Source organism: Microcaecilia unicolor, chromosome 4, assembly GCF_901765095.1.
Source record: "Microcaecilia unicolor chromosome 4, aMicUni1.1, whole genome shotgun sequence".
NCBI classification, from domain to species: domain Eukaryota; kingdom Metazoa; phylum Chordata; class Amphibia; order Gymnophiona; family Siphonopidae; genus Microcaecilia; species Microcaecilia unicolor.
The window spans coordinates 223,047,657-223,074,973 of record NC_044034.1 but is presented as its reverse complement, the minus strand read 5'-3'; the positions used below and the strand labels follow the sequence as shown (position 1 = coordinate 223,074,973).

The following is a 27,317-nucleotide window of genomic DNA, read 5'->3' as shown; positions in this document are numbered from 1 at the left end:
TTATTGCCTCTTCATTGTCAGACCTCTCTCTCTCTGCCTAGAGGGGTTGCCTTTCTCACCAAGGATTGCCATCCTGTTGCCTCTCAGCTACTGGGCCCACTCACCAATCCCTCTGGGTGGGGGAGGGTCACTGCTCCGTTTCTTCTCCAATGCCAGACCTTCCTCCCACCTGGAGTGATTGTCACCTCTCAGCAGCCACTCAAAATCTGGCAGGGCCTAGACACCTATGACTCACCAACTAACAAAATCCATGAACTGCAGTTCAGCTTCCCTAGCCTGGAGGTACCTCTCCTTTCTCAGCAAACGGCCAAGACCCAGAAACTAAGGAAACAAATGTGCAAAATTGCTCTCTATCAATCTTTTTTCTTGATCTCGTTCATGCTGAATCTAGGTTCTTGAGTAAAACATTTACCCTTTCTGGTTGGGGTATATAGAAACATAAACCTATGTTGGGGGTGGTTAGGGTGGACAGTCTGCCTTACGCATGAATACATTTCTACCCCCTCCTTACAACACATATATATTCTTACCCTTCAGTTTTGGATGATATTATTATTTATGTGTGTAAATAGTAGAGGTATGCAATTTTCCTCCCTTTAGTGAAAGTCAGCAATTTGCATGACTGGCCCAAGCAGTTCCCTCTAGCCATCGATGGATCATATTACAGTTTGCAACTTTTGCTTTCCTGTGCTGAAGCTTATTCCAGTAAAACAATCCCTTCCTTTATCTCTAGAAAAACAGTTTATTCCAGCAAAATAATTATTCATATCCCAAAACCCCTTGGGGGAAGAATTGGAGTTCACTTTTATATATGCTGAAGCTCTACAGTCATTCCTGTTCACATCTCTTTTATTTCCAAAGCAATCAGGAGAATTCAAGTCAGTTAATTCAAACTGTTTGGATACTTTGCAAAGCAAGCTGCCAGATGATCACCTCTCTACCTTTAATATGGGCCCTAATATATAGAAAATTATTGTTCTAGTTTATCCACTTTCTTTTTATGTTTTAGGTCCTGGTAGCATTCTCCTGCTCCTTTGTTCTCTTCAAGAACATGGCCCAGATCTGATACCCCAGGTGTTATTTCACATTACCTATATATATACAGTTGGGTCATTACAGTGACCATCCAGGGCTGGGGTCCATGTTATCCAGCTCCCTTTGGAACCCTACAACCATGAACTCTGACCATTTAGGCATCACTCCCATTACCTTCGCGTAGCCACGGGAGAGTGGAGGGAGCCTCAGGAGTCTGGGCCCCTTAACTTTCAGCGCAGGACCCCTCTGCTTTCCAGGCTGGTGGAGATGCATGTGCAAGAGAGCCGGTGTTAGTAGCGAAGCATGTCTGCTGAATAAGTGCTGCTGTAGGCGTGACTCAGGCGGGAGAAATCTTCAGCTGGCAGGGCTTGGCATCCCCGCCAGCTCAGGTATTTATATTTTGAGGAGCTAAGGGTGGAGAACCAGAGTGGGATGGGGGGGGGGGGGGGAGAAAGAATTGCATGCCTGCCCGATATCCCCCCCCCCCCCCCCCCCCACACACACACACTTTGCAGCCGAGCCATGGAATGGAGGTGAATCAAGCCAAGAACCTTCCATATGGTGGTATACAGCCTGTACTATCTGAGCAACAGAGCCGGACCCCCTGTTTATCCACTTTCAGTGACATAAAAATATGCCGATTCAGATAGACCACAATGAAAGACAAAGATGTTTTAGATTTATATGTGTAAATTGACAAATGCTTATAAAGAAACACCACTTACATGTGTCTGCAGCCAGCACACACAGATCGGAAAGGGGCATGTTCTGGATACAGCCAGCCCAGCCACTAGATGGACCAAGCATTCATCTAGGGCAGCGCAGCATTTGAGGCGCAGTTCTGATATGTGTGAGAAACTTCTCCTGCTTCCCTTCTCACTGTTGGCCCTGATGCTGAAACCCTCCCTACCTTGCCAGAAGATTACAGAAGCATCAGTGCTGTGCGTACCCTATAAACACAGACTCATACTGAAATGTCATTTTTGTCCCGCTCCCTTCTGAGACAGACTTCCTGTTGGAAGAGGGTTGGACAAAGAGGCGTTTCAGCACTGGTATGTGCTTACAGGACCCGCACAGAACTGATGCTTCTTTAATCTTCGGGACAGTCCAAAGGAGGTGGGGGGGGGGGGGGGCAGTGGCAGCAGCTGGCTCAGGGAAGGGGATGATGCTGGATGTAGGGTGAGGGTAAGGGCAGGAAGATGAGATGAGAAGCTGGCCAACTGGGAGGAGTTAGAAGGGAAGGAGAGATGCTGGCCATTGGAAGGGGGATAGAGAGAGAAAGGGGAGGGGGCACAGGGGTGGTATGGCTGAAGGTTCATCTAGGGTGTCCGATGCTCTTGGGCCAGCCCTGGGTCTGGGCAGACCTTAAAAGTATAAGGGGCACTTTATTAACATGTGTTAAGCAGTTAACCCACAAATTACAGTGCCCTGTTACCGCAGGACCACAATAACTGTTACTGTGCTTACATGAGAGTTAAAGTGCACTAATTCACCTGTTCACAGCATGCTGTGTTAGAGAGCAGGAACTGGGGGGGGGGGGGGTATGGGTGAGGACTGCACACTGCAGCAAGCACTCATTACTCAAAATGTGCCATCAAGTGTGCAGTGATAACAGGGTGTGGTAAATGCATCTGTATTAATTGTGAATAGTCTTAACAAAGTGTAGTAGCTGCAGAGGACATGCTGGGTACACTCCCAATAATTATCACACAGCCTTTCACTTACTTAATCTTTGCTGTTAAAGTAAAATAAGTGCCAAAAACTTAGCACAGTTTAGTTAAAGGACCTCTAGGAGTATTCTCTATTGTGCAATGACGATACACTCATACTTGAAATACTTTCCCCATTGACATTTATACCTACTCCAAATCATTCATAACTCTCAATTCCTTTGCACCTAGAGTTTGTCAGAATGAGAAGAGAACTGTGTTTACCTCTCTGGTACTAAAAACTACCTTGACAGACAAAAATTTGAGTTTTGGAGGTTTGCTCCCTAATTAGCTCTAGTTGGACATGCAGTTTTGCAAAATCTGCCATATACATGTGTAAGTGGTGACATTCATACAGGTAGGTAACCAAATCTACTGCACATACATATGAGAGCTTCTAGTTGTATGTATAAAGCATTTAATGATGCCAAACTTTTATTGAAAGTGGGTTTTGTTTTGTATAATGGCTATTTCTACTCTGTGTACCACAAAATACACATATGGATTGATATCTAAAGCAATTTAAGCAGGCAGGAGAAGCTCCTGCCCGCGTAACTCACTTTGGGGCCAGCTAACCACCAAGATTCAGTGGCACTTAACAAGGTAGTGCTGCTAAACATCAGTACTAACCAGCTATTTTGGAAGTAGGCCACACAGGGGGCATTATGGAGGTGGAGTTGGGAAGGAGCCAAAAGTTATGCAAGTGCCAGCAATATTCATTGCGGGTACCCGCATATAAGCGGATGTGTATATAAGCCCGCACAAAAAGCAGTCTTAACCAAGCCTGCTTAGGTATGCAGGTGCCAGCACTGAATATCTGCTGGTACCTACACAGCTTTCGGGTACTGGTCTGAAATGTTCTGATCACCCCCCTCCCACCATCCTTCTGAACATCAGCACCCCCTTTCCCAGGATCCTTCTGGGCTTACATTCTCAGTTCCTGGTGGTCTGGCAGAGAATGGGCAGAAGCAATATCCACTCACTCCTGCCCATCATGGCAGCCCCTTAAAACTGGCTGCGCCAACCTTAATCTCGTGGTACTTTAGTAGAGCAGACATTTTGAAGGGGCAGCCATGACAGGCAGGAGGAATTGGGCTGGTAGGCCCGGGGGGATCCTGGTGGGTGTGTTGATGTTCTGGTGGGGGTGGGTAGGAAGGAGGGAGGCAGAATCAGAAGGGGGAGTCTGTTGATGTATTGGGGGACGGGGGGATTAGAAGATGGGTCTGTCGATACTCTTTGGGGGGGAGGAAGGAGAATGGGTTGGAATCATGGTGGTGGGGGGGGGGGGGGGGTAGTGTTGGGACCCACATAAGTTTTTATGTATAAGATCTGGTGGCTAGCACATGCTGAATTTGCCCCAGATATTCAATGCCAGTGCCTGGACATGACCTGCCACTGAATATCCAGGGCTAATTCTGCCTTTGACAGTCTGAGCGCTGCAGGCTGAATATTCACTGGATAGTTTTTCTGTAGCCTTATACGTGCAGTATCTAGTCTAACACATTTCTTAAAATGTGACTAATGTACTGTGCGTAGGTGGAGAATTTAATAAGTCTGAAACTCTGAGTGTCCATATTTTGTTTCTACATGGATTAACAACTCCAAACAATGAGGCAGAGAGGCATATTTTCAAAGCGCTTAGACTTACAAAGTTACAGAGTGTCTCATGGCTGTTCTTAGTGGCAGACTGAGGGTGGTCTGGGCCCCCTGCCTGGCCGCTGCCTGACACCACCCCTGCCGCTGTAGCCGATGCCCCCACTGTCCTAGTCCTAACTGAGGGGTCCTGGTGGCCTCTGCAGGGGAACATGTTTTCTCCTGCCCACTGCACTGCCACTATTCCCCCAACTGCCAGCGCCGCCGTGTTTTCAAAACGGCAGCCAAGACTTCCCGCAGTAGGAAGTCTCGGCCACCATTTTGAAAATACAGTGGTGCCGAATGGGGGGGGGGGGGGGGGGAATAGCAGCAACCCAGTGGGCCAGGCAGGAAAGAACATGCCCCCCCCTCCCGCTAAGACTACTAGATCACCAGCAGTGCACCGGGCATCTGGGCAGAGCCTCTGGGCCCCCTAGACCTCTGGGACCTTGGGCACTGCCTTGTTGCCCAAATGGTCAGTCCGTCCCTGGCTGTTCTGCATGTGTTTTATGAAGCATTTTGTAATCTGGTTTGTGTGAAAGGGGCTTAGTCAAATTTAAGCTACGCCACTGCCTCATGAAAGACTCCTGAGGAAATTAGAAAGTCATGGGATAGGAGGTAATGTTCCATTGTAGATTAAAAACTGGTTAAAAAATAGAAAACAGAGAGTAGGATTAAATGGTCAGTATCCTCAATAGAGACGGGTAGATTGTGGGGTTCCCCAGGGGTCTGGTTTAGGACTGCTGCTTTTTAACATATTTATAAATGATCTAGAGATGGGAATAACTAGTGAGGTAATTACATTTGCTGATGACACAAAATTATTCAAAGTTGCTAAATCGCAAGAAGAACTTATGAGACTGGGAGACCAGGCATCCAAATTGCAGATGACATTTAATGTGAGCAAGTGCAAAGTGATGCATGTGGGAAAGAGGAACCCAAACTATAGTTATGTGATGCAAGGTTCCTCATTAGGAGTCACCAACCAGGAAAGAGATCTGGGTGTCATCGTTGATGATACATTGAAATTCTCTGCTCACTGTGCAGAGCAGGCATGTAGCCAGATCTCAATTTGGGGAGGGGCCTGAGCCCAAAGCGTGGGGGGCACATTTTGCCCCGCTTCCCCACTGCTCTTAGCCCCCTGCCGCAACCCTACATTCCTCCAAATCTGTTTGCTGCCACGCCGCCTGCCCTGCTTTCCCCTCATCACGCCCATGCTTGGTTTTAATGAAATTGAACATGTGCAAAGCCTCGTGAATGCTCAATTTCACTAAAACCCAAGCATGCGCACCAGGGAGTGAGGAAGCAGGGCAAGCAGTGTGATAGCAAACAACTCTAGAGGAAGGCTTCTGCTGGCAGGGCTTAAGGACCACTGCCAGCCAAACCAGCAGAACTTGGGGGGGGGGGGGGGGGGGGGTGGGTCTGAATCCAATTTGGGAGGGGCCCAGGCCCCCAAGGCCCATGGCTATACCATTGGTGCAGCAGCATCTAAGAAAGCAAACAGAATGGAATTATTAGGAAAGGAATGAAAAACAAAAATGAGAACGTTATAATGATTTTGTATCACTCCATGGTGCGACAGCACCTCGAATACTGTGTGCAATTCTAGTCACCACATCTCAAAAACGATATAACAGAAATAGAAAGGTACAAAGAAGGGCAATGAAAAAGATAAAGGGGATGGGATGACTTCCCTATGAGGAAAGGCTAGAGCGGCTAGGGCTCTTCAGCATGGAGAAAAGATGGCTGAGAGGAGATATGATAGAGGTCTATAAAATAATGAGTGGAGTGGAACAGGTAGATGTGAATCACTTGTTTACTCTTTCCAAAAATACTAGGACTAGGGGGCATGCAATGAAAACACAAAGTACTAAATTTAAAACAAATTGGAGAAAATATTTCTTCACTCAATGTGTAATTAAACTCTGGAATTCGTTGCCAGAGAATGTGGTAAAAGCAGTTAGCTTAGTGGGATTTAAAAAAGGTTTGGATAGCTTCCTAAAAGAAAAGTCCATAAGCCATTCTTAAGATGGAATTGGGGAAAATCCACTGCTTATTTCTAGGATAAGCAGCATAAAATGTGTTGTACTGTTTTGGGATCTTGCCAGGTACTAGTAACCTGGGTTGGCCACTGTTGGAAACAGGATGCTGAGCTTGACAGAACTTCGGTCTGTCCCAGTATGATAATGCTTATGTTCTTAGAATATAATAATGGGGTAACCCTATCAAATTTTTGTGCGCCATATAAAAATTTCACATATGTGTTTTGAATGATCTGAAGCATCTTTAATTAGGAAGATTTTACTCCATGAAATAAGGTGTAATATTTATAGCTTTGCTCCCAAGGGCTAGAAACCCATTCAGGAGTATTACAATGGTAAAACCTGTACTGGATGAAGACTACATAAATTCTAAACTAAAATTATATTAATCAGTTAATTTAGTATTTTCAATAAGTTATGCAGTAACAATTACAGGGCAGATATTTCAGTCTTCTGTGGCTCACACCCCACATCAGACAGAGTAAATAAACCACAGGTAAACCAATGACATACCCAATAAAATAAAGCACTTCCCCCAGATATGACTAATTGTGTAACCTTCCTATCTGAAGTAATTGAAGATCTATTATTAAATCATTCTTAGCCTACCATAAGAAATTTGACTATAAGCTCATCACAAAAGTCACATCCACAACCTGAAACTTACCATGAACCAGACTGACTATATTTTTGGCATCATGTAGACAATTTACTACATCTGCAAGAAGAGGTGGGTCTTCAGCCCCTTCTGGAAGGTGTGACAGTCCTGATAGTTCGTAAACTACTTAAGGCACTTGTTCTGTCCTCCAACAGCCTTACACTAGCTTTAGTGGGGCCTAAAATGTGATAAATACCTTTACTGTTATTCTCACTTCTAAGTATTTTTTACTGCTGCAGTCCTCAATGCAAAGATGTATGAGTAATGTGTTGTGTGTAATGTAGTCTCACATGTAATGCAGTCATCCCTGTTTGTTGTATAAAGTCTGTTACTAGTGGTGTATTCTCCTGCTAGACCTCCTCCTCTTCTCAGTCAACCTTGGCTCTTTTGTCTACTTCTGAAGACCTACTGCTGTGAGTAAACTATCTATATTTATTCAATAAAGTAAAATTCAGAAAATAAAGAGGCTTCAGGTGTGTGCTGATGTGCCGAGGTTATACTTCTAGGATATTAAAGCTTCATAGATATTACGCTTTAAAAAGCCTAGACAGCAGACATATTTAGGAAGTATGTGCTCGCAGGTTACATTTTTGGTTTAATTGCAGCTGTTATAAAGCTATTCTGATTTTTTTTTTTTGTAAGCTCCCAATTTACTGTACTTGTAATCTGCTCCGAACTAAACTTTGGTGTGAGCAGAACAAAAATCAATGGTAATGTAATGTAATTCCAGAGTGGAGAAATCGCCCCTGCAAAGGTGTTATTTCTGGTTGTCACTTGCATTTCCTACAACCTGACCATTTCTCCAGGTGACAGAGGCTTTGCCCAGCTACTGCCAAACACTCAGTCTCTGTCTACTCTTCACTTTCACACCATAATAACACTCTGGAGTCAGTAGGGTAGTCTTACCTCTGTACATTCCAAAGTAACCTTCCGACCGGATCGTCTTAATGAGACAATCAGACCTAGGAGACATAAAACAAAGATATGAAAGGAGGGCTGGATGGACAGCTGGGTTAGCATGAAAAGGGCACAGTCATATTCGCCCATCAAATGCACCAGTTTCTAAACAAAGCCCTTCTCACCTCCAGTTCGTCTTTTGATACAAGATATTGTATAGAAGTTTCTCATACAGGGGCCCTTTCACTAAGCTGCGGTAAAAGGGGCCCTGTGCTACTGGCAGCAACTGTTTTTGCCTCATGCTGAGGCCCTTTTTACCGCAGCGGGTAAAAAGCCTGAAAAAAGAAATGGCCTTGCAGTAAGGGGCCCTTTTACTAAAGGGTTGCCATGCAGTAACAGGCTTGCCACATGGCAAATTGGAACTGCCACAGGCCTAATGCGTCCTCTGGCGGTAGTTCCACCCCCAACATTTCCAGAAAAATATTACTGCAGGGGTTACCCAGCGGTAATCGAGCAACACCGTACACTGCCTGGTTACCGCCGGGTTAGCAAGGGAGCCCTTACCGCCAACTCAATAGGTGGCAGTAAGTACTCCCCCCCCCCCCCAAAATGGCTACACGGTAAGTGCAAACTTATCACATGGCCATTTATTTTTTTAGGCTTTTTACCCGCTGCAGTAAAAAGGGCCTCAGCACAAGGCAAAAATGGTTGCCATGCTAGTGCAGGGCCCTTTTACCACAGCTTATTAAAGGACTCCTAAGTTTGCACTTACTACGTGACCATTTCAGGAGGAAAACTTCCTGCACCCATTGAGGTGGTGGCAAGGGCTCCCACGCTAACCTGGCAGTAACTGGGAAGTGCGTGGTGTTGCTCGATTACCGCTGGGTAACCCCTGCAGTAATATTTTTCTGGAATATCTGGTAGTACCAGCAATGCCACACACTAGGGGTGGAACTACCACTGGAGGCCATATTAGGCCTGCAATAGTTCTGATTTGCTGCACGGCAACCCTTTAGAAAAAGGGCCCCAGAGTGCAGTATGTTATTGTCAAAAGCTGGAGGGCATGGATGGTCTGTACACGGTCTGAATGGCACGTATTATGGAGAGAATAAATGCCCCAAGTGTAAAAATCTAATATATCAATAAATATACAAGTTAGATTATTCACAATATGCCTATTAGGTATATTAATTTTTAATTCTTTAAGCTATTTATTCATCTGCAGTTCTCCTGACCCTTGCAAGCAGCTACATCAGCAAGCAAGCTCCCAATGATATCAGACACCACAGAGATTTTTTTTTTTGTAAATTTTAGTTGTCTGATTGGTGATGGTGGGCTCCAAATCAGACCCTGACATCAGAGATTGTCCCTGTGGCAGAGATTACCACTTTCTGAAAAGGTTCTTCAAGGGAAAGAAAGAAGAAGAAACCACTAAACCAAATTAATACAAAAGTTCACAACAGTAGTATCACTTTCCATAATCACATAGAGGCCAGTCCAAGGGTAGGGGTGGATGCAACCAGCCAACAATGCACAGGGATTTCGTTCTTCATTTGTGGTCTTGGTCCTTGCTAAAAAGCAGATGCAAAGAGCATAGGTCACTCCTGATTTTCAAAGGGAAATTCTTCAAAGAGGTCGATCACCAACTCCTACTAAGAATGCTGGACAAACTCAGTATCGGAGGCAAGATACTACAATGGTTTAAAGGATTCCTAACATCAAGATCCTACCAAGTCAAAATAAACAACTTACTCTCCCCCCATGGAAGGCAAACTCACTGATCTCACCCGCACTGTTCAACATAAAGATGATCCCACTGGCAAGGACACTATCAAAGCATGGCTTCAACTTATTCATCTTCGCTGATGAAGTATCCATATACACAGGTACAAATCAAAGTAGGGTATACACAAAAGTAGCACACATGAGTTGTCTTGTTGGGCAGACTGGATGGACCGTGCTGGTCTTTTTCTGCCGCTATGTTACCTCATTTAGTCATGTCAGAAATAAACACCTTAATAACTCAAGGACTGAATATCTTGAAATCCTGGACCACAGCATTCAAACTCAACAGACAAGACTCAATTCTTAGTGCTCACATCCAGTTAGTGCAAGAATGCCTTCTCCAGCTTCACCCTTGACGAGACCACCTACCCTGTAGCAGACAACCTGAAAATCCTAGGAATCACACTAGATCAAAACCTGTCCTTCAAAGCACAAATGAAGAATACTGTGACCAAAATATTCCATACACTGTGGAAACTGAGGCGCATCAGAAGCTACTTTCCGAGAGAAGACTTCTGGATGCTTGTACAAACCCTAACCCTTGCACACATCGACTACTGTAACGGTGTCTGTATTGGCTGCAAAGATTCAATTATTTAAAAAAACTTCAAATGGCACAAAACACCACCACCCAACTGATCTTCAGAAAATCGCGATTTGAAAGAGCCAGCCCACTGCTGCAAGTCTTGCACTGGCTTCCTTTGCAGGCAAAATAACTTTCAAGCTCTGTACACTAGCATACAGAATCATCTTTGGTCTGGCTCCAGAATTCATGTCGAACCTAATAAACCTACCACTATGCATTGTACACACGGAAGCACGAAGCTATCTCACACTCCACTTCCTCAAGTGCCAGGGTGTACAATACAAGACAGTTTACTCATCAGGCTTCACCTACCTATGCACTAAGAGCTGAAATGCACTCCCTAAAGCAGTGAGGAACCCAGATACTTACCTGATCTTCTGTACATGACTAAAGGCCCACTTCTTCAAAAAATCCTTCCACGAAGCTCCACTGTGAATCAGTTATAAATAGTCATCACTCTTATTCAGCAACATCCCCTCCATCCCTTGCCTAGTCACAACCCCATGTTAGCTTCCACTAATAGATTCTCCTCCCCTCCCTGCCACCCTTCCCCTGTCCTTCATATTTCCTCCTGCCTCACTTCTTCAACTAGCCCTCTTCAACCCACTTGGATTCTATGTAATTCAGATCCCCTATCTTATTGTATTTATTAGTTTCATGAAAGCCACATTGAAACAACAGTAGTTGGAAATGTAGGATAGAAGTGCTGTAAATAAATAAATAAATACACTACACACTTATGATAGAACTATGACAATTCTATAAAAATGCCTAATGGGACCCCCCCTGATATTCAGACGGTGGTGGTCGGTGTTTTTTTAAATGCTGAGTGTCACCGGCTAAATTAGCCCTGAATATTCAATGTTTGGTCTTATGTGGGCACTGGCACTGCAAATCTGCGGTTAACTTGGCCAATGCCCAACCAGGACCTGCATAAGACAGTTATGCAGGCCCCAGCTGAATATCGTCCAGGACCTGCATACTTTTATTTTATTGCCCCCTCTCTTCCCCCTCCCCTAGCCTGTGAGTGAGAAACCCCTCCCAACCCTTCCCTGACCCCCACCCCCCCAGGCCTATCTTTCCTCCCTGGTGGTCCAGTGGGGACGTTGGGGGCAGGAGCAAAGCCCTCTTGCACCTGCCACTTGTGGCTTCTTAGATAAAATGGCTACTGCAACCTCTCATACCAGCTTGCGGTAGGCCCAGGGGAGGCTACATAGTCCACAGGAAGAGGGAGAGGGGGTTGGAGGGTCGTTCCCAGGGGAGGGGTGGGAAGGGTTTCTGACTTGCGGGCTGGGGGAAGGGGAAAGAGAGTGGGGGAACTTTTTCAGGCGATCAGGGAGCAAAAAAAGAAAAGTTATGTGGGTTCTGAGCTGTCTTAAATTAACCTGGTTAGCTATATGGGTCACAGTATTCAATATTGCCGGCACATACATAACCCCCAGCTCCTCCCTAATGCTATTCCTGTACCACCCCTAACCTGCCCACTTTTGGGGGGGCTGATCAGAAGTGATATTCACAGCACTGCCTGATTTAGTGCTGCTGAATATTGGAGTTTAGGCGGTGTTATGCGATTTTAAGCAGCCAGGAGAGACTTCTGCTTGCTTAAATCACTTTGAATATCGGCTGGTTTATCTTTTAATACTAAAGCTTTTATTTAGTTTTAGCTCACACCTTTTCCGTAATATGTCAGGGTGAGTTACATTCAAGTGCAGTAGGTATTTTTGTGTCTTCAAAGGGTTTACAATCTGTATGTACCTGAGGTAGTGGAGGGTTCAGTGAGTTACCCAAAATCACAGAGCAGCAGCAAGATTTGAACTGCTCTTCCCTGATTGTCTGCTCCTCCCCTCCACTTTATGTTGCAGATAAAAGAAGATGCTGATGGGTCTTTGAATTTGTGTGGCTGACAGGATTTACTATTTTGCTTTGACTACAGCTGCTTTCTGTTCCCCCCCCCCCCCCTTTTGAAGTTGCTACTTTAGGCAACCACCCAATCTTGCCCAGTGGTTGGCCGGCCCTGCATCCATCTTACATCCATCTTATGTTTCAAAGGGGTAGAAGGAGTAAAACCAAAAACTCAGTGACTGCAACATAACATCACTTTGGCAAACGTGACTTGTCTCTAGGACAGTTTCCCAACTTCTTCAAGTCCAAGGCACACCTACATTAACAAAAATGCACTGCACACTAACCTCCACTGGGCAGGTTAGTGTGCAGACATGGAGGGAAGAGCCAAGGAAGCACCAGGGGCGTAGCTACGGGTGGGCCTGGGTGGGCACAGGCCCACCCATATTTGGCTCAGACCCACCCAGTCTTATTGATCACCAATCAGCTGCCAGCAATCCTGCACAGCTACACACAGTAGTCCAGTCGCATTAGTAAATGTGCAGAAAGCAGTGAAGCACCTCCTACTGCCTTGCTTTGTTTCCTGCTATTCGGGAGTCAAGCATCGGATGGGGGGGGGGGGGGGGGGGGGGTGAAGAGGCGAGGCTCCACTCTGCACCGCTCCGCACCGCTCCGCACCGCACCGCACCACTCCGCTATGCACCGCACCCTTCTTATGGTGGTTTATTTCCCTCTGCTGCTCTGTCTCCGTTTGCTATGGCTGCCTGCTGCCTCTCCTCTAGCATATGCTCACTTACGCGGTCTGCCCTGCAGTGCATGCATCGATCTGGCCAGGTTTCATCTCGTCGTCTCCAGTGAGCCCCCAGCCAGGACCCAAGGGGTTGAATTGAGAATGGGAGACAGCATGGCAGCAAAGGGTTGAGGCCACGGACTCAGAGGTTGGTCTGTTTTCCCTCCCTCACGCACAGCCATAATCCCCGTGCATTCGGGGCAGGGCAAATGGGCCTGTGGGCTGCTGCATCCACGTTGTCCTCCTTTATTGTTGGTGGCGTTTTTGTTTGATCTCGCTTGTGTTTTTAAGCAAGCGGGCTTGTGCAGTATGCGGATGTACACAGAGAAAGTATAATAACGGGATAACTTTTCGTGGGTAGAGTTGTGATTTATTGTGAGTTGTGATCAGTGTGTCATTTGGAGAGGCTGCTTGTGGGGACACCCTAGCACGTGATGTATTTGTGTGGAGATATTTTCCTCCTGGTGAAGGGCCACTAAAGCAGACATTATGAGAATCAGGTGCTTGACATTCAGATTTCTATCAATCTATTTATTTACTTACTTTATGGCATTTTTATGTATGTAACAACCAATATATGCACTAAGGGATATGAATTGGGTTGATACATGGGAGCATTTGAAGTCTTTTTTTTTCCTGTGTCTTGTGTCAAGGGAGGGGGATGATTTGTGGGAACTTGCTCCTTTTGTTTTGTGGGGTGCGGTGGTATATTATAAAGGTACACTTAATATTGTTTATTGCTGCTATTTAAGAGAGAAATATTGGGTGATGGGGCAGAGCTACCATCATATAGAAATCAAGGATCAGTCTGGGTGTGTGCCAACATTTTCCAGTTCTGTAAAGTCTGTTTGGTTGTGAAAGGCATATATATATATATATATTTTTTTTTTTTTTTTTGGGGGGGGGGGGGGGGGGTTAATCTTTGTCTCCCAGCTCTGTATATAGATGAGTCCCAGGAATAATGATGGCTAAGGGAAAGCAGCAGTAAAACAGTTGGAGCTGAATGACACTTATGTTTTCCAAATGATGATGCATAGCTTGATGGGATGTCCTTGTTGTAAGACCAGAGTAAATAATTTCTTAGCTTCTTGCCTAAAATTAACCAAGGAGGAACAACTCTATTATTCTGTCTCACTGTATTTCCAGTTTTAGCACAGTATAAGTCATCACAAGGACAAAATATAAGAAAACCAATGGACTGCATTAGGGGCTTATAGCCCATGTAGTTATGTTTAAACAAATGAGAGATCTGCATGAAAGAAAATATTTTTTATTATTTTGACTTATGAAACCCACTTGTCCCTGAAACATGTTCAAAATGGAATAATCCATTTGTACAAAAGAGATGAAGTGAAGATGTGATTCCATATGCCCCAATGAAAGGAGAGTTTCATTTTAATTCAATTTAATTTCTTATAAAGCAAAGTTTAAAGGACGTATGCCATTGCTGTAATTATTTTTACAGGATACTGTGATGTGTGTTTAGATGTTTGTCATTATAGTAGACTTATGCCTTATCAAGTTTAAGTGTTGCTTGTCTAGTAATTAATATGCAAATTGTTATGTATGTTCTATACACTATTAATCAGAGGATAGAAGAGACCAATTTAAATCACATGAGAAGAGTCCTTTCCTAGGGGTGCCAGCTACAGCATACACTATTTAGCCAATAGCACATTTAAAGCTACCAATTACACAGGTATGCGTACACTTACCTGTTGCTTTTCTGTCCATTTACAGACTCAAAGTGGCACATACTCAGTGGCGTACCAAGGGGGGGGCGGTGGTGGCGGTCCGCCCCGGGTGCCAGTGGGTGGGGGGTGCTCCGCTCCCGCCGCCTCCTGTGGCCGTTCCCGCAGCGCCGCACATTTAAAAAACCGGCGAAGCAGCGTTGCAGGCAGCGCCTCGTGCCCTGCTTGTAAAAAAAAAAAATCAAATCTCCTTCCTCCTTCTCCTCCTCGTCTTGACGTCGACTCAGGCCTTCCAATCAATTTGATTGGAAGGCCCGAGTCGACGTCAAGACGTCAAGACGTCAAGACGAGGAGAAGGAAGGAGATTTGATTTTTTTTTTTTTTACAAGCAGGGCACGAGGCACTGCCTGCGACGCTGCTTCGCCGATTTTAACGGGACTGAGGTGTGGAAGGAGAGGGGCGAAAGGAACTCGGGTGGGGGTGTTCAGAGGGGAGAAGGGGACTGGGGTGGGGGTCTCAGACAGGGGAGAGGAGAAGGGGACTGGGGTGGGGATCTCAGAGGGGAGAAGGGGACTGGGGTGGGGGTGTTCGGAGGGGAGAAGGGGACTGGGGTGGGGGTCTCAGAGGGGAGAAGGGGACTGGGGTGGGGATCTCAGAGGGGAGAAGGGGAGGGGAGAAGGGGACTGGGGTGGGGGTCTCAGAGGGGAGAAGGGGACTGGGGTGGGGATCTCAGAGGGGAGAAGGGAAGGGGAGGGGAGAAGGGGATTGGGATGGGGGTGTTCAGAGGAGAGAAGGGGACTGGGGTGGGGGTCTCAGACAGGGGAGGGAGAAGGGGACTGTGGTGGGGGTCTCAGACAGGAGAAGGGGAGGGGAGAAGGGGACTGGGGTGGGGGTGTTCAGAGGGGAGAAGGGGGCTGGAACTGGGGGCTGAAAAAAGGGGCAGAGAGAGAGAGAGGGGACAGATCCTAGATGGAAGGGGGAGCGAGAGGGAGGGCAGACCCTGGATGGATGGGAGAGGGAGGGCAAATGGTGGATTGAAGGGGCAGAGAGAAAGGGCAGGCAGTGGATGGAAGGGACGGCAGAGAGGGCAGACACTGGATGGCAGAGAGAGAGAGAGAGTGAAGACAGATGCTGGATGGAAGGAAGACGGTGAAAAGAAGATGAGGAAATCAGAAACCAGAGACAACAAACTGTAAATAAAATATATTTTTTATTTTTTTTTGCTTTAGGATAAAGTATTGTAGATGTGTTAAATGTTTATAATAGAACATGTAAATAAGGTAATCTTTTTATTGGACTAATTTTAATACATTTTGACTAACTTTTGGAGAACAAAACCCCCTTCCTCAGGTCAGGATAGGATACTGTAACAGCACTATACTGTACTGACCCGAGGACGGAGGTTTTGGCCTCTGAAAGCTAAATGTATTAGTCCAATAAAATGGTATTATTTTACTTTCTATATTTGTTTTATTTCTATTTGTTAATTTGTAAAGTGGTGATTGGTACTTGTTAGGTTTTTTTTTCAAATTTACATCTGCTGTCTTTATATTTTGCACAGTACTAGGGGACAGTTTCTGTTTCTGTGGTGTTGCATTGTATGCAGAGTCTGGCATTGGGGGTTCAGTTTAATTTTTGTCTAATTAGAAAGTTTATGATTACTTATTCTATAGTGGATTAGGGTGTATCTGTGTTTGTGAAAAAGACATGGCTTTCAGTTGGCATTGACTGTGCAGGATCTACGATCTGTACTATTCTGTCTGGCTTCGTTTTACAATAGGTGAATTGATGTTCTAGTGCTCACTGTAGTGTTTAAGATGCTTTCCTTTTCCTTGTGTGACTCGTAGAAATGACTGCTTATGGTATGGTAGAATCGCTCTATAGGTCCTGAGTGTTTTGTATTCTTGGCATGCCTAGTACTGGATTTGGGGGGGGGGGGGGGTGTTAAAAAATGACCGGCCCCGGGTGTCAACTACCCTAGGTACGCCACTGCACATACTGTGATGCTTTGGGTGTGCAATTGGTTGGGTGGTGTGTGTTTTGGCTGGCACTTTTGGGAGAAGTTGTTTCTTGTGAAAATTTATGTATATAACAGTTGCAGCCTGCCTAGAATTGTGGGATAGTGCAGGATTGACATTTTTAAATTTATTTTAAAAAATTTCTGTGTTCCATAAAAGTATGTATGTGGTTTATGTTGATGCAGGACATCTGTTGGGCAGATAATTTTGTCATCAAGTGCATGCTAAGGCATTATTTAGACTAACCCATGAAACATGACTCATACCTATATACATAGTGCCCACCCATATTAGCTCTGGGCCCATCCAAAATGTCAGGTCTGGCTACGCCACTGGGAAGCACCCAAATCACCAGCAGTCTCTTCCAAATTTTAAAACCAAGAAAGAAAGGTGGCAACAGGGCTCGCATGGACCCATCACAATGGAGCACTGTTGCAGTGACTTTGGAAATTAACTGTCCTGCTTGAGAAGGGACAGGAAGTTGGCTCTGACAGCTCCCTCATGCTACCAGCTTTATACAGTGTGTAGATAACTGTTAGCAGTTGTTGCCCATCAATTTACCCTGTCCCCATAGCTCTTTTGCTAATGGAGGCTGGTGTACAAGTTACATTCAGCAGCGGATTTCACCTTCTGGCTGCCTCTAGGCATTGAAACATCTGGCTGTCCCTTTTTAAAATCATGAATTGCAGACAGCTCAGAGGATATCCCCGCAATATTGAATTGGCCAACTTAAAATAAAGATGGGACTGTGTGGAAGCATCAGCTCCAGTGACAGGCACAGAGATAGGACTTTGGTGGTGGGGTGGCTGCCCCAATGCAGTTGACTCCTCTGCCTACTAGGATGTCCATCTGTGCTTGCATTTATGGGCTGCCCTCACTTTCAGCACATTTTCAGTATGCTTCTTTGGGCTCCAGCTATATTTTGGCCCTTCTGTTGTGCAGAGAGTAAAATTCATTTCACTGTCTCCATCCCCTTTTTCACTCTCAAACTAACTTAAACCTGGGTGCACCTGCCCCAGCTCCTCACCTTATTAAGGTTTCCTCAGTTCCTTGCTGCCTGCTCATACCTGCTCCTTGCCTACCTTCAGCTCTTCACCAAGCATGGACTCCTCTCTCTATCTCATCCCTTCAGGTCCTCCACATTTCTTACTGCAGATCCCTTGACATATAAATGCAAGCGAGGGCATAAGCTCATGTACTGTGGGCCACCTCTTTTAGTTACTTGGCCACTGCTGGGGGTGATGTATGTAGCTGCCAAAGCTCCCAATATTCAGTGGGAGTCACAGAAAGCAGTGCCAGGCGGTTATCATCTGTATACTCCCCTTCAATTCTTCCACTCATCCTACAACTGGAAAAGAGCAATGTGTGATCGCACTGATGGTAAGTGAGGAGCACTCGCTCGCACATTTGAAAGCTACTGCAGGTATTTTGAGGTGCTCAGAGCAAAGCCCCAGTGCTGGTCTGGACCTGAGCATCAGACAGTAGTGACTTTTAGTATTGCATACCTGATCAGATCCAGTGGCACAGTGATTGGGAAACACTGCTCTATGGGAAATATTTAGGGAAACAACTGATAAAAAGAACCACACTGTTCCAGCCAATGACATCATAGTGAGTACGGCTGTGCCTCAATAATATACAATGCACAAACCAACAATAGTCAACTACAGCTGCTTTTCATTCTTAACCCCTTATCCACCTGTTCAATATCCCTGTTGCTTTAATTATTCTTACACCGAATAGCAAGGAACAACACAGAAGCAACAACAACCAACGAAAGTGAAGTGGACCACAAAGTGGAATAGTAGAAGCAACTTTATTAAGGACCCAACATTGACCATGTTTCGGCTCATTGCCTGCATCAGGGGGTCATCAAATAATTTTCTATCATATAATGCTCAGTAGAGCAAGACAGTGGCAATTACACTACACCTGATATTTGATCGGGTGAGAGCTGTGTACCATAAGAAGCATTATATGATAGAACATATCACATAATGCTTCTTATGGCTAGTCCTTAATAAAGCTGCTTTTATCATTCCACTTAGTGGCCTGGTTCACTTCCTTGGGTTGTCGGTTTTCATCATTCCCATAATAAATGTACTTCCAACTTCCTTATTTTATTCTGTTTGTCTTGAATAGATTGTAAACTGTGCCGAGCACGGACTGTCTCTTACATGTTTTGTATACAGCATTATGTATGCCCTGTAGCACTATAGAAATGATTAGTAGTAGTAGTAACAGTACAGCTCCAAGGCAATGTGACATCACCATGGAGGAAGATAATGGGAGGAAGGCATAGTAACAATAGTTTACAGAACATATATCCAGATTGGCCCAGTGGGATTCAAGATTATGACAGATTTTTCACTATAAAATGAGTTTTCATTTTGACTGGATGGGGGACAGCCTCAGGGAAAGCAATAGCTCTGTCTGATGTCAGAAATGGAAAAAAGCAGTATAAGCTTGTGTCAGAGCTCTGTGCCAGCCACATTTGCAGAGACACTGTGTTCTGTGCTAAAGGTCCTTAGCCTTTTGTTTTCTCTTTGCTACTTCTCCTGTGACTCCGCTAGAGAATTATTTGGGTTCAACACAGTACTAGAAACTACCTAGAAATATACACAGATAAGAACCTCAAGGCACACTCTAGACACAATATTGCAGAGACTGCCTGATCTCAGCTTCTCTCCTCACATCCTCATACTAACATAACAATCAATTTTTAGCCTGCAGTGATCAGAATTCAATTCAGCCTGTGATAGTTTTTTGAAACATTGACAGCTGCAGGCAGAATTCAATGCCAGGCCATATCTGAGCACCAGAATTGAATATCCAGGGCTAATTCTACATATGGAAGCCACCATAGCTTATGTGAATTCAACCCACATAAGACACTTAAGTGGATCCTAGCTGAATATTGGCTGGGACCTGCGTAAGTATAAGCAAGCTCCCTGATCTACTGTGATACCTACTCCCTCCCCTTCCTGATCCTTCCTCCCTCCTCCCCTCCAAAGCCAGTAAGCCCCAAAACAGAGCCCCCCTCCCCACCCCCTTAGGACCCTTCAGGCCTACATTTTTTATCCCTGGTGGTCTAGCAGGGTCTTAAGGGCAAGAGCAATGTCCACTCGCTCCTGCCTATCAAGGCTCTTTTCACAAAATGACTGCCATGACCTTCCTGTGGAACCCCTCTAGATCACCAAGAGTTAAAAAAAATGTAGGCCTGGTTGGGCCTATAGGAAGGGGGGGGGGGCTTGATCTGGGGCTCACCTGCTTTAGGGGGAGGAAGAAGGATCAGGATTCAAGGGGGGAGGCCTAGGAATCCTTTAGGCCAATACCCACTAGTTAACTGGGCTTTGACTGATATTCAGATTTATGTCCGGTTAGCTCTGTGGATAAAGTTAGCACTGCTAACTAGTTAAGTACTGGCTCTGCCCAGGCTCCACCCACAGACCGCTCTGGCACAAACCGGACAGTGCAGGGGCAATTAGAGCTGATATCCAGGACCATTGACTGGTTAAGTGCTGCTGAATATCAGAAGATTGACAGGAAGCCAGTTAAATCACTTTGAATATTGGTCGGATAACACATGATAGCAAATAAAGAACAGCATGGTCCATCCAGTCTACCTAGTAAGGTGACTAGAGTTGTAACTGCCACTCTGTGCAGGTTACACCTCTCTGTGTCTTTGTTTAGGGTTGTACCTGTTGCTCTGTGTAGGTTACACTTCTCTATGCCTTTTTAGAAGTGTGCGTCATTTATGTGTTACTTTGGTTACATCCTGTTGCTATACAGGAATCCCCTGTGTTTATCCCATACCTATTTGAATTCCATCACTGATTTTGTCCCTATCACCTTCACCAGGAGGGCATTACAGGTATCCACCATCCTTTCTATGAAAAAGTATTCCCTGGTCTTACTTTTCAGTTTGCCTTCCTGCAGCTTCATTTCATGTCCTCTAGTTCTATAACTTCCCTGCCTTTGAAAAAGATTTGTCTTTTCATATATATCTTTCAATTCAGTGGTTCTCAAACTTTGTCCTGGAGGCACCCCAGCCAATCAGGTTTTTGGGATATTCACAATGAATATTCTTGAGAGAGATTTGCATGAAGTGGAGGCAGTGCATGCAATCATCTGGTCCTTAAACCACAAGATGCTTTTCCTACAATGGGCTCCTCACAGGACCAAGTATCTCTCAGCTCTGCAGATCAGACTCATCCCCCTAGACCTGCCACCTCCTGTCTAGATCCAATTCCTCCTAATGGAACATCTACTGGGGAAGCGAAAAGAGATGGCTCCCTCTCAGCTGGTCCCATTGCCTAAATCAGTTATACTCTAAATATATTTGGTCTGTGGTGAATAGAACTGTTTGACCCCCATTTGTTTATATGTATATGTTGGACATTGTTTATATCAGATTGCATTGTCTGTAGCAGTTTACAGTGCTTGTGCCCTTAAGAAAGGCAGAAAGTGACTTTGGACACATGTTTCAGTTCCCCAGTGGTGTTACTAGGGGGGGCAGTGGGGGCGGTCTGCTCCGGGTGCTCGTTGCTGGGGGGGGTGCCGTGCGTGCCTGTCCGTCGTTCGTTCCATGCTCCCTCTGCCCCGGAACGAACGATGGACAGGCGCGCGCGGCACCCCCCCCCCCCCCCAGCGGCGTGCACCCGGGCGGGGGGTGCTTTCGCGGGAGGGGGTGTCCTTTCACCGGGGGGGGGGGGTCGTGCTGCATCCAGGGGGGGCGCTGCACCCGGGGGGCGGGGCGCATCGGCGATCCGCCCCAGGTGTCAGCCCCCCGCTAGGAATGCCACTGCAGTTCCCTATGCGTTATGGGACTTTTTCTATTGGCTGGTTCTTGTCCCTGCGCATGGTGGGCTGTAGCCCACCCCTTCTTTCTCCATTGGGGTTGAGAATGTGTCTGCAGCATACTTTTCTAAGATCTGTAAGCTGACTTGCTGCATCTTGGTTTTTACCGGTTTAAAAGTATTTACAGCATCCACTCTTCAGCCAGTGCTAAAAGCTCCCAGAGCTGGTAGAGACAGACTCAAATCTGCAGGGAAAAAACTCTTCAACATTCCTGAACTGTAAGTTATTTCCTTTTGTTTGAATTTGCATTAAAGAAGATTTTGGTTCAAGATTTCTCATTAACTGCATGCTAATCTCCTGAGTAGAGAGAGCCTATCAGGAGACAGAGCAGAACATAAACTGAAGCCAGATGGGAGGAGTTGTGGGCAAGCTCTGCCAGTTCTCCCAACAGACTGTTTCTAAAATAGAGGACATGGAAGTAAACCTTTCCTCTATGGAAATGAGGCTGCAAAAGATGAGGCCTCAAATGACTCTCTAGTGATTAAGGACAGTCTCTCCACTCGTAATTGTTTGGAGTGGCTGGAAAACTCATTGAGGGCCAAGAATCTCAGAATTTTGAATTTTCCTTTTACAAGACTGCATTCTGCTAAGTTATTGCTTTCTAAATATATTAACGAGGTGCTAGCCATTACTGAAGATGTTAAGCTTTCCCATGTCATTATCTTCCCTCTAAGATCAGTGAGTGTGGATGAAGGAGCTTTTGGTACTCTTCAAGGTGACAGTTTTAATTTGACAAATTTTTTGGAATCCTTTACAAATGTCATCTCTTTTAGAGCTGCGCTCCTGGTCACATTCACTACAGAGAAGGATAACATTCAAGCATTTGGATTTTGCTCACACTTTTTTTTAGTAGTAGCTCAAGGTGAGTTACGTTCAGGTACACTGGATATTTCCCTGTCCCTGGAGGGCTCACAATCTAAGGGCCTTCTTTACTAAGGTGCACTAGTGTTTTTAGCGTGTGCTAAAAATTAGCATGCACTAACCATGTAGACATAGCGAATGCTACATACCTGTAGAAGGTATTCTCCGAGGACAGCAGGCTGATTGTTCTCACTGATGGGGGTGACGTCCACGGCAGCCCCTCCAATCGGAACACTTTCTAGCAAAGTCCTTTGCTAGTCCTCGCGCTCCGATGCGCACCGCGCATGCGCGGCCGTCTTCCCGCCCGAACCGGCTCGTGCCGGCCAGTCTCATATGCAGCAAGACAAAGAGAAGGGAAGACACAACTCCAAAGGGGAGGCGGGCGGGTTTGTGAGAACAATCAGCCTGCTGTCCTCGGAGAATACCTTCTACAGGTATGTAGCATTCGCTTTCTCCGAGGACAAGCAGGCTGCTTGTTCTCACTGATGGGGTATCCCTAGCCCCCAGGCTCACTCAAAACAACAACCATGGTCAATTGGGCCTCGCAACGGCGAGTACATAACTGAGATTGACCTAAAAAATTTACCAACTAACTGAGAGTGCAGCCTGGAACAGAATAAACATGGGCCTAGGGGGGTGGAGTTGGATTCTAAACCCCGAACAGATTCTGAAGCATTGACTGCCCGAACCGACTGTCGCGTCGGGTATCCTGCTGCAGGCAGTAATGAGATGTGAATGTGTGGACAGATGACCACGTCGCAGCTTTGCAAATCTCTTCAATAGTGGCTGACTTCAAGTGGGCTACCGACGCTGCCATGGCTCTAACATTATGAGCCGTGACATGACCCTCAAGAGCCAGCCCAGCTTGGGCGTAAGTGAAGGAAATGCAATCTGCTAGCCAATTGGATATGGTGCGTTTTCCCACAGCCACTCCCCTCCTGTTGGGATCAAAAGAAACAAACAATTGGGCAGACTGTCTGTTGGGCTGTGTCCGCTCCAGATAGAAGGCCAATGCTCTCAGCAGGGCAGGAATGAGGACGGGGAAAGAATGTTGGCAAGACAATTGACTGGTTCAGATGGAACTCCGACACAACCTTTGGCAAGAACTTAGGGTGAGTGCGGAGGACTACTCTGTTATGATGAAATTTGGTGTAAGGGGCCTGGGCTACCAGGGCCTGAAGCTCACTGACTCTACGAGCTGAAGTAACTGCCACCAAGAAAATGACCTTCCAGGTCAAGTACTTCAGATGGCAGGAATTCAGTGGCTCAAAAGGAGGTTTCATCAGCTGGGTGAGAACGACATTGAGATCCCATGACACTGTAGGAGGCTTGACGGGGGGCTTTGACAAAAGCAAACCTCTCATGAAGCGAACAACTAAAGGCTGTCCTGAGATCGGCTTACCTTCCACACGGTAATGGTATGCACTGATTGCACTAAGGTGAACCCTTACAGAGTTGGTCTTGAGACCAGACTCAGACAAGTGCAGAAGGTATTCAAGCAGGGTCTGTGTAGGACAAGAGCGAGGATCTAGGGCCTTGCTGTCACACCAGACGGCAAACCTCCTTCACAGAAAGAAGTAACTCCTCTTAGTGGAATCTTTCCTGGAAGCAAGCAAGATACGGGAGACACCCTCTGACAGACCCAAAGAGGCAAAGTCTACGCTCTCAACATCCAGGCCGTGAGAGCCAGGGACCGGAGGTTGGGATGCAGAAGCGCCCCTTCGTCCTGTGTGATGAGGGTCGGAAAACACTCCAATCTCCACGGTTCTTCGGAGGACAACTCCAGAAGAAGAGGGAACCAGATCTGACGCGGCCAAAAAGGGGCAATCAGGATCATGGTGCCTCGGTCTTGCTTGAGTTTCAACAAAGTCTTCCCCACCAGAGGTATGGGAGAAAAAGCATACAGCAGACCCTCCCCCCAGTCCAGGAGGAAGGCATCCGATGCCAGTCTGCCGTGGGCCTGAAGCCTGGAACAGAACTGAGGGACTTTGTGGTTGGCTCGAGACGCGAAGAGATCTACCAAGGGGGTGCCCCACACCTGGAAGATCTGTCGCACTACACGGGAATTGAGCGACCACTCGTGAGGTTGCATAATCCTGCTCAACCTGTCGGCCAGACTGTTGTTTACGCCTGCCAGATATGTGGCTTGGAGCACCATGCCGTGACGACGAGCCCAGAGCCACATGCTGACGGCTTCCTGACACAGGGGGCGAGATCCGGTGCCCCCCTGCTTGTTGACGTAATACATGGCAACCTGGTTGTCTGTCTGAATTTGGATAATTTGGTGGGACAGCCGATCTCTGAAAGCCTTCAGAGCGTTCCAGGTCGCTCGTAACTCCAGAAGATTGATCTGCAGATCGCGTTCCTGGAGGGACCAGCTTCCTTGGGCCATGTGGCCCAGCAATCTCAACATCTGCCGAGCTGTGATCTGCTGGGACGCTCGCACCCGCGAGACGAGGGACAACAAGTTGTTGGCTCTCGTCTCTGGGAGATAGGCGTGAGCCGTCCGAGAATCCAGCAGAGCTCCTATGAATTCGAGTTTCTGCACTGGGAGAAGATGGGACTTTGGGTAATTTATCACAAACCCCAGTAGCTCCAGGAGGCGAATAGTCATCTGCATGGACTGCAGGGCTCCTGCCTCGGATGTGTTCTTCACCAGCCAATCATCGAGATATGAGAACACGTGCACCCCCAGCCTGCGAAGTGCCGCTGCTACTACAGCTAAGCACTTTGTGAACACTCTGGGCACAGAGGCGAGCCCAAAGGGTAGCACACAGTACTGGAAGTGACGTGTGCCCAGCTGAAATCGCAGATACTGTCTGTGAGCTGGCAGTATCGGGATGTGCGTATAGGCGTCCTTCAAGTCCAGAGAGCATAGCCAATCGTTTTCCTGAATCATGGGGAGAAGGGTGTCCAGGGAAAGCATCCTGAACTTTTCTTTGACCAGATATTTGTTCAGGGCCCTTAGGTCTAGGATGGGACGCATCCCCCCTGTTTTCTTTTCCACAAGGAAGTACCTGGAATAGAATCCCAGCCCTTCCTGCCCGGATGGCACGGGCTCGACCGCATTGGCACTGAGAAGGGCGGAGAGTTCCTCTGCAAGTACCTGCTTGTGCTGGAAGCTGTAAGACTGAGCTCCCGGTGGACAATTTGGAGGTTTTGAGGCCAAATTGAGGGTGTATCCTTGCCGGACTATTTGGAGAACCCACTGATCGGAGGTTATGAGAGGCCATCTTAGGTGAAAAGCTTTCAACCTCCCCCCGACTGGCAGGTCGCCCGGCACTGACACTTGGATGTCGGCTATGCTCTGCTGGAGCCAGTCAAAAGCTCGTCCCTTGCTTTTGCTGGGGAGCCGAGGGGCCTTGCTGAACCGCACGCTGCTGACGAGAGCGAGCGCGCTGGGGCTTAGCCTGGGCCACAGGCTGTCGAGAAGGAGGATTGTACCTACGCTTGCCAGAAGAGTAGGGAACAGTCTTCCTTCCCCCAAAAAATCTTCTACCTGTAGAGGTAGAGGCTGAAGGCTGCCGGCGAGAGAACTTGTCGAATGCGGTGTCCCACTGGTGGAGCTGCTCTACCACCTGTTCGACTTTTTCTCCAAAAATGTTATCCGCACGGCAAGGCGAGTCCGCAATCCGCTGCTGGATTCTATTCTTCAGGTCGGAGGCACGCAGCCATGAGAGTCTGCGCATCACCACACCTTGAGCAGCGGCCCTGGACGCAACATCAAAGGTGTCATACACCCCTCTGGCCAGGAATTTTCTGCACGCCTTCAGCTGCCTGACCACCTCCTGAAAAGGCTTGGCTTGCTCAGGGGGGAGCTTGTCCACCAAGCCCGCCAACTGCCGCACATTGTTCCGCATGTGTATGCTCGTGTAGAGCTGGTACGACTGAATTTTGGCCACGAGCATAGAAGAATGGTAGGCCTTCCTCCCAAAGGAGTCCAAGGTTCTAGAGTCCTTGCCCGGGGGCGCCGAAGCATGCTCCCTAGAACTCTTGGCCTTCTTTAGGGCCAAATCCACAACTCCAGAGTCATGAGGCAACTGAGTGCGCATCAGCTCTGGGTCCCCATGGATTCGGTACTGGGACTCAATCTTCTTGGGGATGTGGGGATTACTTAATGGCTTGGTCCAGTTTGCCAGCAATGTCTTTTTGAGGACATGATGCATGGGTACTGTGGACGCTTCCTTAGGTGGAGAAGGATAGTCCAGGAGCTCAAACATTTCAGCCCTGGGCTCGTCCTCCACAACCACCGGGAAGGGGATGGCCGTAGACATCTCCCGGACAAAGGAAGCGAAAGACAGGCTCTCGGGAGGAGAAAGCTGCCTTTCAGGAGAGGGAGTGGGATCAGAAGGAAGACCCTCAGACTCCTCGTCAGAGAAATATCTGATGTCTTCTTCTTCTTCCCACGAGGCCTCACCATCGGTGTCAGACACAAGTTCACGGACCTGTGTCTGCAGCCGTGCCCGGCTCGACTCCGTGGAACCACGGCCACGGTGGGAGAGTCGAGAGGTAGACTCCCTCGTCCGCACCGGCGAAGCTCCCTCCGCCGACGTAGTCGGGGAGCCTTCCTGGGAGGCTACCGCAGTCGGTACCGCACGCGGCACCGATGCCGGAGACCTCACCCCGGGCAATGGGCCAGCCGGCGCCTCGCTCGACGGTACCGGTGGCGCAAGCACTCCCGGTACCGGAGGGGTAGGGCGCAACAGCTCTCCCAGGATCTCTGGGAGAACGGCCCGGAGACTCTCGTTCAGAGCGGCTATGGAAAAAGGCATGGAAGCCGATGCAGGCGTCGATGTCAGAGTCTGTTCCGGGCGTGGAGGCTGTTCCGGGCTGTCCAAAGGGGAGCGCATCGACACATCTTGAACAGAGGGCGAGCGGTCCTCTCGGTGCCGATGCCTACTGGGTGCCGAC

The 27,317-nt window shown here is 47.2% G+C and overlaps 1 protein-coding gene across 5 annotated transcripts in view; it reads right to left on the bottom strand.

Moving 5' to 3' along the window:
- SLC25A22 (solute carrier family 25 member 22) overlaps nucleotides 1-27,317 on the bottom strand; it is a 195,730-nt gene that overhangs the window by 54,905 nt on the left and 113,508 nt on the right. For all 5 annotated transcript variants that reach the window (XM_030201269.1, XM_030201271.1, XM_030201272.1 and 2 more), the window contains one exon: nucleotides 7,983-8,038. In XM_030201269.1, coding sequence (XP_030057129.1) covers nucleotides 7,983-8,038 — 56 coding nt within the window. The remainder of the gene's footprint in view (nucleotides 1-7,982; nucleotides 8,039-27,317) is intronic.